At 40.1% G+C, this 14,467-nt stretch overlaps 1 protein-coding gene across 3 annotated transcripts; it reads right to left on the bottom strand.

Annotated features, from left to right (window-relative positions):
• Positions 1–351: 351 nt before the first annotated feature.
• On the bottom strand, positions 352–7,943 carry LOC113343022. 3 transcript variants are annotated; one of them, XM_026587355.1, is made up of 20 exons: positions 7,647–7,943; positions 5,819–6,613; positions 5,666–5,737; positions 5,392–5,590; positions 4,908–5,007; positions 4,670–4,786; positions 4,454–4,528; positions 4,259–4,340; positions 4,110–4,169; positions 3,974–4,026; positions 3,718–3,884; positions 3,188–3,368; positions 2,821–2,878; positions 2,671–2,727; positions 2,337–2,582; positions 1,855–1,916; positions 1,279–1,335; positions 1,075–1,168; positions 829–969; positions 352–673 (listed from the first exon to the last, which is right to left on the bottom strand). In XM_026587355.1, exons 2-20 carry the CDS (start codon positions 6,602–6,604, stop codon positions 581–583), a joined length of 2,700 nt encoding a protein of 899 aa, XP_026443140.1. In that variant the 5' UTR covers positions 6,605–6,613; positions 7,647–7,943; the 3' UTR covers positions 352–580. The 3 variants fall into 3 exon arrangements, with proteins under 3 accessions (XP_026443140.1, XP_026443141.1, XP_026443142.1); XM_026587356.1 differs by lacking the exon at positions 7,647–7,943 and having other exon boundaries at positions 5,819–6,317; positions 6,428–6,592; XM_026587357.1 differs by lacking the exon at positions 352–673 and having other exon boundaries at positions 1,075–1,151.
• Between the last annotated feature and the right edge of the window lie 6,524 nt (positions 7,944–14,467).

Genomic DNA, 14,467 nt, shown 5'->3' with positions numbered 1-14,467 from the left:
TTTCTTTTTTCAGTGGGTAAATTTAGTTTCACTGACGGATGTTGATTATCCTAACTGATTGGTGGTGATAGCTTTCTATTTTAGCTTTGTGGTGATGAACTTTTGATCTTGGTGAAGACGTGTTAATCGTATTGCACGTTTTTTTGTGGAGTGTATACAGTGATGCTGGCGGTGGTGTCGCCGCCAGAGTAAAAGAGAGATATGAGGAAAGAAGACGAGTGGGTATTTTGGGAAACTGGAGGTTCACGTGTATGTTTTTGTCCACTTGTGCATAGATGATTACTCACCTAACTGACCTTGGACGGAATATTAACGAAGGAAGGTTTTGCTAATGTAATTTTTGTAGGGGAATTAACTCAAATTATAATCTTCAACAGGGAAGGTAACGCAAATTACCACATTAATCTTTCTTTCTACCAAAGCTTGGCTCTTTATCAACTCAATATTTAACTGCTAATGAAGCAACTTTGCATACAGAGAACAAATAAATCGGGAACTAAAAACTTGAAAATAAATTCAGGAACTATGGCTCTTCTCGGGGAAAGATAAATACACAGCGAGGGAGACCATTCAGAAACTACTACAATCCGCCGATCCTTGGTGGAACCGGTTTCTCTAGCATCGCCGTCTTCTGGAAAAACATCAACTGAGTATCCCTTGTGTACTGCAGCAACTGCTCATGATTGAAAAGTAAAACTGAATGAGAACAGATACATTAAAGATAATAATAAAGAAAGAACACCGTTATCTGTAAAGTGACACGAGATACTCAGGCTTCCCCTTAAAAACAGTTCAAACTCATAAACGGTGTGGGGGAGGGACACTTACTCGCTCTTCCGTCATCTTGGTGAAGCCAAATTTATTGATCCAGATAGATTCGGCTTCTTCAGCAGCAGGGAGGACAATATTCTCCACATTCAAGGAGCACAGAAGCCTCTCAATACACGAGAACAGTGCTTGGAAATAACCCTACAAAAAATCAGGACCAGTTAGCCTAAAGCTGGTATAAATATATTAAGCTTTGGTAAATAGAGATCAAGATCAAACTCGCATTATGACATTAAAAAGGCTCACCTTTCCCTGGCTATCTTTAGTTGTAGCTACCAAAGGAAGCTCAGCAACACCCGAGCCAAAAATCCTGAGAATTCCAGCTGACACCACAACCGAACTGAATCCCATGAAGTAAGTCAACATTATTCAAGAAGAGAAAAAGAATAATTTCATGACCACCCAAGTTTTACAAAACAAACAACGTATTATTTCTAAAAGACAACTTACTTTACAGTTAAAATTGCACAGTACATTCCCCCAAACTCCTGCCCAGCTATATTTCGCCTGCATAAAATAACAACAATCATGCATGAGAATATTAGTTTGTTATTACTCGTAACTGCTAAGGATGTCTTTATTGCTATTAGGCTTAATGAAAATTTGAGGGCATTTTACCCTTTTTCCTCGCGAGATAACTCAACATGTTGCTTAATTGAAATTCCAGATTCCGAGGTTTTCCATCTAGAGCAAGATGTTTTATAACAGAAACGCAACTAGTGTGGTATATGCAATGTGCCTAAGGAGATCTGGGAACTCACGCGTATGTATCTGAGGTACCATGCGTGATTATAATATCTTAAATTTTATGACTACATATCTTATGGTCATTGCTTGGTTAAGATCCTAATTCAACCAAAAGGTCCAACACATTCTTATGAGCATATTTCAGTTAGCTGTCACACATCGTTGGACTTGACAATAATATATGGAAATTATTATTGCACTCAAATCAAATTCCAAAATAGATTGAGCATAAATGGTATTTTAACCAAGAAGTCAATTCAAATAATGAAATGAACTTACCCATAAACCATAGCAGGAATAAGATCACGACCTGACCTTTCAACTATTGGATCAAAGCCATGCTGGAAACCACAAAGATTTAAGAATTAATCTACCAATTCCGTGATTAAAAGCAGAAGCATAACTGAATATATATATATATACTACCACTAGATTTATCTAATGCAAAAGTCCAGTCAAATAAAACCCTTCTTCCTCACCAAGGCTTTTTTTTACCACCTTGTAGTTCAACTACCTATACAAACTAAGCTAGTAAGGATATAGCAAGAGTTGCAAATAAGCTATGTTTACAAGTATGTCAAATGTACACTACAGAGATGGATAAGATTATTACCATTAACATAAATGTATCATATATGTCAATGATATAATTCAAATGAATGTCAATGATATAAACCAAATGAATTAGTCAAGAAATTGAGGTTTTTCAAAACAAACCCGTGTCATATAAGATATTAATATTATTATCTGCAAAGACTTACTCTAAATATTGCAGCAGCCTTAGAAAGCAGCGGCCGATCTTCCGAAGATCCATATTTTCCACTTAAAAGTTTCCATTGCACATTAGCCCCCACTTCATGAATTAGGCCTTTCTCAATAAGCTTTTCGTCAATGATACTAGTCAGTGAAGCTGGAACACCCTTTGGCCAACCAAAGATCAAGGCTTGTAAAGCAGTATGTATACTGGTGCAATCCTCAGAGCAAAACCATTTTCCTTTGGGTAATTCCTATGTTTAACCATGCGATAAGTGCTAAAATATACCGTATAGAACCAGAAGTGACTTGTCAATGAAGAAAAGATGAGCTAGGACGTACCTTCAAATCACAAAATCCATGGTCCCTTAAGCAACCAACATGGTATTCCTTCTCACACTAAACAACATCAATAATATGAGTTTAATAATGATAACCTCATCTAATGTATGCATGGGTGTAGTTGGAGAATCAAGTGTTATAAAGACATACTTGGTCACAGAGCATAACTGTTCGCTCGTCAAATCTTGCTACACTGAAGTCATGCCCTCTAACAGAAAGTAAAAGAAGTAAGAATAGATAACTAAAAGTAACTTTTTACACATGCCAACCCATATCTTGCAATTATTTAAAATTAAGAGCGCTGCTAAAAAAAAAATTGACATAAAGTAAGCAGACATTAGAAAAACATTCTAGAAATATATGGCCGACGCCTTGGTGAATTACCAAGATCGTAATCACATTTGATATTGTGGCATAGGTAACTTTTACTTGATACCTCTAGCAGAAGATTCAGCTCTAATGATGCCATAAAAATGCTTTATATAAGATGACATCAGTACTGAGTACTGAACGCTACCTGCAAACAACACATCCACCTATTTCAGCAGCTGGGGCTCTAACAACCCGCGACAACCGTATTGTTAGTGGTCTGGAAACACCAGATTCGCTGAAAGCTGACATTCCATCTGCCTGTATCTTGTCGTCGCAATATGGGCAATTCCAATCACCTTCTGGGAGGCACTGTAATTCCAAACAAACTGCAAACACAATGGAAACAAACTGCAATTCCAATCACCTTCTATCGAATAAACATCACAATTATGTGTAAACCACAATGTTCTGAAGCCTAACATCGGCAATAAAAAAAGTAGTTCTATTGTTTCGGGTAAAAAAAGGGACCTCATATAACATGTGTAGGAATTTAAAGTTTCAAAAGTTACAAGATAGTAGGAATTTAAAGTTTCAAAAGTTACAAGATAAAATTATGAGATAATAAGAAGCACCAGAATTTGTGTATCTACTTCCCGTATGATAAAATATGGAAATAAAGTGAAACACACACGATCATATCTTGGAAATTTGGAAAATGTCTTAACAAGTACAAACCTCCATGGAAAGCCCTCGGGCATCCATCACAAAGTAACAGATCTCCTCCATCTCCACATACTGTGCACATATCATCACCACCGTATGTTGCTAGATTTTGTCCACTTGCCAGAGAAATCGCTATATCATGAAGTGATAGTCCACTAGAAGTATAGATATGGCGATAGCTACAGAAAGAAAGTATGTCAATTAGAGATGTGAAATAATAAAACATAAACTGGCTTTAACAAGTAAAAGGTACTTGCGAGACACTCACGGTTGACGCCTAGTCGCCCATCCAGCATGAGCTTCAAATTGTGAGGGACTAACCTGTTCCGCCAAGAGACATAATAAGTAAAGAAGAGTACAAATACGGGACTGGCTTTAAAGATGTAAGGGGTCAATGACCATACCTCGCTATCACAGCAACTACATAAAATACCATTTCCGTGCTTATGGCCCTCAAGTACTATCTGCAGTTAACATATACACACCAATCAGTGGTCAAATATATATGTGATGAAGATATGGCAACACAGGTAGATGTATCAGCCAAACATACTTGTCCCTTCGAATAGTAAGCCAGTTCAGCTCCATCTGGAAGTCCATTAGGCATGAAAAGTAACCTATGCAGATCATTATCTCTGCAAGACAAATGACAAACTGTTACGCACTAAAGCACACTAAGTACGAGCGATAAAAAAAACAAGATGGAAGGTGGGGGAGTTGATGATAGGAACCAAATTTTGTACTGTACCTCTTTTTAGACTGACGACTGATATACTTCTTCTGCCGAAAGGAGCTACTGGGGTGTGGCTTCAGTAGTGTTGGCCTAAAATTAATACAATTTCAGGATCAGTAACCAACCAAGCTAATAACATAAAATAGTAATTCTTATTTCAGTTTCTTTCTTGCACTGAAAATCGAAAAGAAAAGAGAACATAAACATCAAAAAAAGAGAAATTTTCTCAACCGTTCATGCAATTGCACTGTCTCATGCGTTGCTAAGGAAATCTGTGCAGCCGGGTACTTTTGAACCAAAGAGTGCGGCAAAGGAACATGACTATCCTCGGTGGCTTCATTTGGAATGCTAACAAATTCAATAAAAAGCCGCTTAGTTACTTATCATATTATATCCGCTAAAACTCTAATTAGAAACAGAAAAGAATGTTCATTCATCAATCAGCAAAGCTAAAATATAACAGACTCACCTTAAAATAGGGTGATGATACACGCGATGCTTCGGCTGAAATACCTTGCCTATTTCACTCTTTCGTTCAACTTCCACCGAGTTCTCTGTTTGAAGTGATTCTGTAATATCGATATATTAAGTCAGAGTAAATCTTACTAACACAGGGAGAAATAAAAAGTAGTAGCTTTCATCAATTACATTCTCGCCACCATGCACAATTCAATCACTGGTTCTTTTTCCTCTGTATATTCAAGACAATAAGAAAGCCTCCCAGTGCCAGTCAAGGATTCCAATCATAAAGGTTCATTTTCAATTAGCATGATGTTAAATGCAACAGATGGTTCATTAAACTACCAATCGGGATATAAAGATAAGCAGGCAAAACACATAAAAAACTTCAAAAATAAAACTCTTAAGTTTGTTCAGAACACAAAATTACGGCTTAAAAAAGCATTCGGAGGAGTGAATCTTAATTGGAGTAATAACACAAAAGCCTGTGTTACCTTTCCAACAAAGGTAAGACTGCACATTGATTGATGGACCAACCACAGATTGAATTACTTTATCCAGCGAGCCGAGAGGAATATTCCTTAGCTCTTGCACTGCACAGTAGATTGATTTGCCATTGTCCAACAAAACATAATTATTTGGATGCTTCGATTTGCTACCAGCATGTTGCTCAAACACATAAGCATTGACTACCTGCATAAATCATCTTTGGTTGATAAGATGGAGAAATAGATCACAGAAAACTAGTAGTTAAGTTAGATGACTCACATTAGAAAAGTTGCACAATCCACATCCGCACAAGTAACCACAACCACTTATAATTCCACGCAGCATTCCTTTCTGTAAGCATTGTAGAGAGCAGATCAACTAAAGATTAACAGCATGTGAGGTAAATAGAAAACACATAACAACCATTATTACCTCTCCTTTATAATACTTCACAGATACTCCTTCGAGAATACCAGTTGACAACAACTTTCTGACGTTAGTAGGGTAGCTATTCAAACCAACCTTCATCTTCATTTCCATCTTCTTAGGAGCCAAAACGATCGAATCAGATCCAGAAAAGGTCATTCCAGAAGTGTCTACAAGCATACCTGCACTTGCATCAACCAACTTTGAGGAGTTCATCCCACGTCCTGAGTGATAATGGTTGTATGGTAGATAATTGTCCACCCCATTACTTACAGGCTGACTTGTTTTACTAACTATACCACTTTCTGGTTCCTTTCTCTTTCCAAACTTGAATATAATTCTTCTTATACCAAAACTAGATGGTTCAGAAGCTTCCAATATAACTTGAGTAGTTGAAGTGCCAGAAGGAGAAACAACGCCTCCAGATAGGTCCTCATCCTCATCAGTACTTTCATCATCGCTGTTGTTATCATCAGAGCTTTCTGTACTTGAACTCCCGGTACTACTACACGCAATATCACCACACACTTTTGTCAATAACCCATTAACAAGCTGACTTGACACAGTTTGACAACTGGAAGCATTCTCATGCAAAGGAAGATTTGGATTCAACACCTCCGATTTGGATTCTTCATTTGAAGTTTCTTTATTTTGCTTCTTGTTGGGGAATGTCTTTATTTCTGAAGCATCTATAACATATTCATGTGTGCGCTTCAATTCTGTTTTGGGAGAATTTACATCATCCATTGTCCCATCTGCTCTTGGTGTTAGAGAAGCAGGTACTTCACCCATCCACAATTGCTATATATCCACCACCGAAAATATAATCAAAATCCAAAACAGAAATGGACATGGAAAATAAAAAGTCATATTAAAGTACTGAAAAATTACTCAGCACTGAATTTTATTAAAAAAAAGAAAACAAATCAAACAAAAAATATCTTAACTCTCTCTCTTTAAACCAAGTATCAAGTTCTTGCTTCACTATTTAATGCACTAGAGTCTAGGAGTTCCATACGAGCAAACACGATGCCCGTGCATATCTGAGATTCTCGAATCAAAAACAGATCAAGCTATCTCAGTTATGCTAACAAAGGACTTTGCTGTCAGAACTGTGCACGAGCATTTATCTTTCTCATATGGTATCATAGATTCAGGCTAAACTATAAAAAAGAAACTCCTAGTTATGTGAGAAGATCATGGAAGGGAAATCAATTTCAAGCAAAATCTCTATGGGGGATATCATGAAACATGACATGGGACTATCGTAAAGTAAGGAGCTCTCAGTATATCTTGGATACTAGACTGCACCCACAGAATGAGGTAAAATTTCTCAAGCAGTTACTTTCACAAAACAAAGAATCATATTCCTTGTGCAGCAGATGTAGGTCCACTGATGTCTATACTTCTGAAGCTTGTCCACGCAGAGAAACATTGAGATTGGAGTTGTTACTTGAGACTTACTTTTCCTAACAGTTGTTTCCATTCCAAAACATTGCAAATATATAGGCATTTGGGGAGACGGAGAAATGCTGGTGGATACTTTTTCAGTTGGGAGAAAATGTAACATTCCGTGGAATTGTATTGAAATACACGGCTTAGAAAATGAAAATTCAATTGAGTAAGGTGAAGAGACAACTCACTTCAGAGTATCCTCAATTCAGAAAAATAAATAAATTAAACTTAAACCTGTCCCAAGAAAGTAAGAAAAATGGCGGAAGAACCCTAAATTTAACAACTCGGTACAACCAAATAGATGACATAAGAAGTTGTTAGAAATCTACACAAAGGTAAAAGAAATGAAAGAAGATCTGAAAATTTTGATATAACATACCTCAAACACCAACCAATTCAACCTTCAAAAATCACATCCAGATTCCACCCAAACTGAGTGAATCTAAGGTTCTCTCCTCCTCCTCTGCAACTCCGAGATCTAATTTCTAGATTAGGGTTTAAGATTTTGGAAAGAGAAAAGTAAGATTTCGATTCGATCATAAAGGAACAAAATTAGGGTTAGAGATGAAGAAAGAAAATTAGGGTTTTCTCTGCAACAAAAAGGAACGGCAAATCCCAATCTGAGGCTCCCTAGGTTCGCGGTTGATGTTGTTGGAGCGAAAACTGAAAATTTAGAAAGTAGAGAGAGAGAGAAATTAAAAGAGGCGCGACGAAAGATAGGGGCGGTTTTATATGTTCTTGTGGGGCCCACAAATCTAACACACATAAGACACGTGGCATATAACAATCATGATAATCACCATAATCTGAATTGAGTAATTGATGAATGATGCTATTTTTTTCGCAACTCGTTGTAAAATAACACCGGTTTTTAATAAAGTGTCCATGTGGGAGATGCATCTAAGAAAATGTCCACATTCTTTTCACAATTTATTTTTCCGTCCTGTTTTTTTGAAAAAACGGTTAACGTTCGTTAGTGGACAGATGGCCTAAAATCGGTCATGTAAAAAGTCATTGTAACCCCTCGTTCGAGTCGGCACGAGTTAGAACGACTGGGTCAGTATCAAGTTAAAACGACTGGGTCAGTATCGAGTTAAAAGATACTTCGTCTTCTTCCCTAATCGTTACTTACATAACTCATGTGATTAAAAGCACAGTTCTTCAATTAAACCAAACACGGTAGTTTCTTGCTCAATATTGAAATTAATTTCATCCTCATAACAATTAATTAATTAAGGTGATCTCTGTAGCACAAATTAGCTCCTTTAGTATAGGCATGTTATTGATTTTCAATTGTAGGTACACATTTCATCTTCCGCCACGTGTCCACAAAGACATACGTGGAGGACATGCGGCTGAGAACATCAAGATATGATATCACACGTGGACAGCCAAGAGTCGCGTCTTATCAAGATAGCGTCGCCACCCACCAGATCCAACGGTAGAGGATCGAGGAAGACGGAAGCACTAGAACACTGCGAAGCACTGAAGGATAACCCAAGATTCACTTTATCCTATCCCCAAAAAGATCTAAGATCCACGGCTGAGGATAGTCAGACTGGCGCAGACAAGACAGGGGCAGAGGACAGCTGTCTACCACGGACAAACATCTCAACTACCCGCATTAAATACCCTCAAACAGCATACGTGTCAGACAGCCTGTGGAAGAAGCGCATATAGCACTGAATATTCAAACGGAACACGCAGAGAAGACCAAGAACACGAAGACCTCTGCGTAAGCGGCACAAGACACAAGAGGATAAGGTTATACCGGGACTCAGAAGTGGACCCCATGTAACCACCCTATATATACCCCTCTCTCCCAAGTGAAGAGGGGAGGAAGAAACATTGAGAAGAGAATAGGAGAGAGACAGAGAAATAGAGAAAGTGTAAGTGAGGTTCCTCCTGCTACGCAGGCTTATATTGGTCTCAAAGTCATCCGACTATTTCTGTAACCCTCACACATATAAAGAAAAACCCAACCCTGTAGACAGAGATCTGAGGGAGAATCATATAAGTTAGTTGTTTCGTCTATGTTGATACATCTATACTTTATATATTCAATTCGTTACTTATGGCATATCATGTTCGTACATTTTATACTTCGTCCACTATTTATCTTATTGTATGAGCCATGGACAATGATTGTAGTTGATGAGACGAGGAAGAGTATTAGAACTCTGAGTCAAGGATTCGACATAACCAATCAATTCCCTTCAGGCGCAGCCTATTTACTGTATTACCATGAGTCTGCGCGCATTGTTTGTGAATACTCAGATGACATTAATCTGCGTGTTCACAATCTGGCGCTAGAAACAGGGACATTCATCCCGGTAAAAGATTTATCTTCTCTTGTGACTTGTTTCAGACTTCGTTTTATGAAAATAACGATGTATGGAACACTAGGGTTTTTTCCGTTCATGATTTCAAAAACCAAAATTATGAACAGATCCGCGTTTATCTAAGTGGATCTGATTTTTCATGCATTTTCTAAGTTTTCACACCTTTGAAAACTAAAATTATGAACAGATCCGCGTTTATCTAAGTGGATCTGACTTTTCATACATTTTCTAAGTTTTCACGTCCTTGAAAATCAAAACTTCGAACAGATCTGCGGTCATCTACATAGATGGGTGCCTTTCGTATCTTCAAGATTTTACACCTTTGAGAACTCAAAACGCTAATAGTCATCACGTGGGACCCATTGTCTTCGTGATTTTTTCTCTCTTTTTCAGGGAAATATTAAAAGATGGAGAAAAGCAAAGATATCGGGAAGGCAAAAGCTTCGTCAAAAGAGATTCCAAGGACAACCCCAATGATAACTAGGAGTAAGCAGAGAGGTGAAAAGCTGAAGGCAGCGGATAGGGCGCAGGATAATGCGGAAAGCACGACCCCCATCAATGCCAACATCATCGCAGCAAACGCAGTAAATGTCGCGGCAGCCAAAGCAGGAGCTTCAAGAACTGGCGGATCCAAGGTTGGAGCTCCCAGAATAACCAATGCTCAACTACAGGAACATCAGGAAGTCGTAGAAGATTCAGGAATACAACAACCCCTCTATGGGATGCCCTTAACCAACGAACAGAACATACCTTTCCCGACCAAGCAACCGCTTCTAATAGCAGGTCAACCCTCACAACAACCGTCGGGGTCCCAGGGTGCACGGTTAGATCCACTAGAGCCAGTAATACAGATCGTGGATGAGGAACAGACCATAGCCGCCGATGAGCGATTACGGGCAGGAACACCAAATCAAGGGTCAAATCATTCCGCTCAGATGATGGCCGAGCTGGCATAATTAAGGAAGAACCAGAAGGCATACGCAGATGTTGTGGCGATATTAGCACAAGAGAACCAAACACTCAAGGAAAGAATCATTCATAGCGCAGAGGTAGAGAACCAACACGACGAAGCTAACTCCAAGGCTGTAGCACCTAATCAAGATAGAAGAATGGTGATAGCAAACAACCCGATTCCATTGAACCGAAGAGCAGCAAGGAGCAGCCAAAGATCAGACCCTGAGTACAATCCCGAGAACTCGGACTACTACGACGGTACCACCCTCCTAAGAGCAAAATCTACCATTCGTGAAGAGCACCAGATCGCAATGCAAAATCTGCGTGCTGAGATGCTGGCAGAAATCAATGAGCTAAAAACTAGGCAGGGAGGCGGAAGATTAGAGAAAGTGATGAAGGAAGCAAACACTACCCCGCTGACGCCACACTTGGCCAGGGCTTCCATACCACAGAAATGTTCGGTTCCTGCTTTCGATTGCTATGACGGGTCAGCTGATCCTGCGGCTCATCTTCGATATTATAATCGAATGACGGCCCGTTGGGATAATGAAGACTCCATACTGTGAAGATACTTCCCATCAAGTCTAAAAGGGTACGCGTTATCATGGTTCGACAACCTGCCGTCAAACTCCATCGATTCCTACGACCAACTCACAGAAAAATTTCTGGCAACATACATGTATAACAAGGTTGTCAATACCGGCATGGACAAGCTATTCTCGCTGGAGATGAAATACAAAGATACCATCAGAGAATACACTGATAGATGGCACAAGATTTGCCAAGCTATTGGCAACGTAGATCATGTGATTAGTATCAACTGCTACAAATAGGGGATGGACATGATGAGTCCTTTGTTTGTGGAGATCCACGGGACCATCCCTACCACCGAAGGAGATCTCCGGATAATCATAGAAAAGCATGCAAGGTTAGAGAAAATTCAGCGTGAAAATCCCAGAGCTCATACTCAACATCCCACACGCACAAATTCCGTGGATCAAGCCAGCGGGTCCAAAAGAGGAATCACAGAAGAGCATCCCAACACAGAAAGGAAAGAACGAAGGGATGATAGACGAAGAGATGATCGAAAATTTGAAGATCAAGTCTATACCAAGCTGAATACCAGTTATTTGCGCATCCTGAGAGAGATCAAAGGGAGGGAGAACTTCGATTGGCCATGGTCCAAGGGAAAGCAGCCTCCTAGATCAGAAAAATCCAAGGAATACTGTGAATACCACTGTTTCAACGGTCATCAAACAGAAAAGTGCAAAAATCTCAAGATAATGATTCAAAAACTAATCGACGCAGGAGACCTGAAGCAATATATACGGAAGATTGATAACGAAGATAGAACCAAGAGAGGCAAGCAGGTTCAATTACCAGAAGGCAACCGCACCCTCAACACGATTTCATGTTCAGAGATTCAAGGACCATCCCTAACCGCCCAGATTGGGAAGAGATTGAGAAAACAATTCGAAGATTATTGTGAGCTTTATAAGATCGATGGGAAAGAGGTAAACGAGCACGAACAATGGATGGACGCGCCCATGACTTCGATGCAGACGATGTGGAAGAAGACATGGAAGACCATAATGATCCTCTAGTCCTCACACTCCCAATAGCAGGGTGCAATGTCAAGAAAATTCTCATCGATGGAGGAAGCTCAGTCAACGTCCTGTTCTATGACACGTTCAAACGTATGGAACTCAACGACGAGCAACTGCTGTCATCTTACTACACCATCTACGGATTCAACGGCGCAGCTACAAAGCCCCTAGGGGACATTGTCTTACAAGTAGACGCAGGGCCCATGAAAGTGGACACTCGATTCAGCGTCGTAGATGCACCTTCACCTTACAACGCCATCATCGGAAGAAGATGGGTTCACAAGCTCAAGGAGTAGCGGCAACTACCATCAATATCTCAGATTCCCAACACCCCAGGGAGTCATGGAAATTAAAGGAGACCAAGTAACTGCGCGGGAATGTCAGACCTTACAGAATCAGATCAATAACGAGCGGGAAGAAAACCACCAGTCCCGAAGAGCCAAAAATAAGGAAAAACCATAGATACATATCTGGAAGAAATCTCCGGAAAAAGCCTAACGTGACCACACTGGCAGCGCAGAAGCAGCACCTCCGCGACAAAAGAAGACGGAGAGCCACCAAATAGCAATCAAAGAATGTTCCTCTCTTGGGGGAACCAAAACCCACGTTTACGCCTGTCGAAGCAGCTAAAGAAGTCAACATAGGTACTGAGGGAAATCCGAAGATTATCAGAATAGGCACCTTGATGGATGAAGAAAGAGAAGCCGCGCTAATCAAACTTCTAAAGGAATACGCGGACATCTTTGCTTGGAAATTAGGGGACATGCCGGGAATTGACCCAAAGTTAGTTCATCACGAACTTCGAATAAAACCAGGTACCCCCCCTTTTAGGCAGAAGGTGCGCAAAGTAGCTCCAGAATACCATCGAGCAGTTGAAGTGGAACTCCGCAAACTACTGGACGCAGGATTCATCAAAGAAGTTAAGTACCCAACATGGATCTCTAACATGGTCATCGTACCGAAGAAAAATGGCGGAGTAAGGATATGCATCGACTTCACCAACCTCAATAAGGCTTGCCCTAAAGATAGCTATCCACTGCCAAGCATTGACCAACTTGTTGAGGCAGTTGAAGGATACGAAGAAATGTCATTCATGGATGGATACTCTGGATACAATCAATTATTCCTAGCAGAAGAAGATCAACAACATACAACATTCTATACACCACACGACCTCTATTGCTATGTAAGAATGCCCTTTGGATGCGAAACGCAGGGGCAACCTACCAAAGAATGGTGGATGCAATTTTCAAACCATGGATTGGAAGTACGCTGGAAGTATATGTGGATGATATGCTCGTTAAAAGCAAGCGCAAAGATCATCACCAAGACCTAAAAGATATTTTCCAAGCAATGACAGTGCACAACATGAAGGTAAACCCAGAGAAGTGCACTTTTGGTGTCACTTCCGAAAGTTCCTCGGATATTTGGTGACGAAGAGGGGCATTGAAGTCGATCCCGCTAAAATTGAAGCCATCGTAAGAATGCCATCCCCAAAGAATTTAAAAGAGGTTCAGAAACTCAATGGTTCGCTGGCTGCGCTGGGGAGGTTCATATCCAGGTCCTCGGACAGATGTAAGCACTTTTTTAACATTCTCAAAAAAGGAAGCAAATTCGAATGGACGACAGAGTGCGAGGAAGCTTTTCGAAATATCAAAGAATACCTGGCTGAGATCCCTATATTACAAAAACCAGACCCTGATGAAGTGTTGGCACTATACATAGCAGCAACAGAAGATGCAGTCAGCGCAGTATTGGTTAAAACCAACACGAAGATAGAGCAGCCCATCTATTACATCAGCAAGACTCTGAACGCAGCAGAAAGGAACTACACGAAGATCGAGCAGCTCATCTTGGCGTTAGTATGGGCAACCCTGAAACTCAGAACTTACTTTTTGACTCACTACGTCCGCGTCCCATGCAAAGCTCCGCTAGAAGCAGTCCTTAAAAACGCAGGAAAAGTAGGCAGAATTGCAAAATGGAATACTCACCTAGATCAATTCAATATCATCCATGAACTACAACACTCTCAGAAGTCACAAGTATTAGCAGATTTCCTAGCAGACTTACCATTGGATAACTGCGAAGAAGTCATCATCGAAGGACGAAAGGCAGCAGGACTACCAGAAATGGACGAAGGTAAAGACCCTATAGACATCTTGGAACCAAAAAATCCTAGGCAATGGGAAGTCTTCGTAGATGGGTCGAAAAATAAAGAAGGGGGGATAGGCATCGTAATCACCACCCCAACAGGAGACAGGATCATACATGCTTTCAGGTTAGAATTCAAGGGGCAT

This window comes from Papaver somniferum, unplaced genomic scaffold (assembly GCF_003573695.1).
Source record: "Papaver somniferum cultivar HN1 unplaced genomic scaffold, ASM357369v1 unplaced-scaffold_52, whole genome shotgun sequence".
Classification (NCBI taxonomy): Eukaryota; Viridiplantae; Streptophyta; class Magnoliopsida; order Ranunculales; family Papaveraceae; genus Papaver; species Papaver somniferum.
This window is presented reverse-complemented; position numbering and strand designations above follow the sequence as displayed.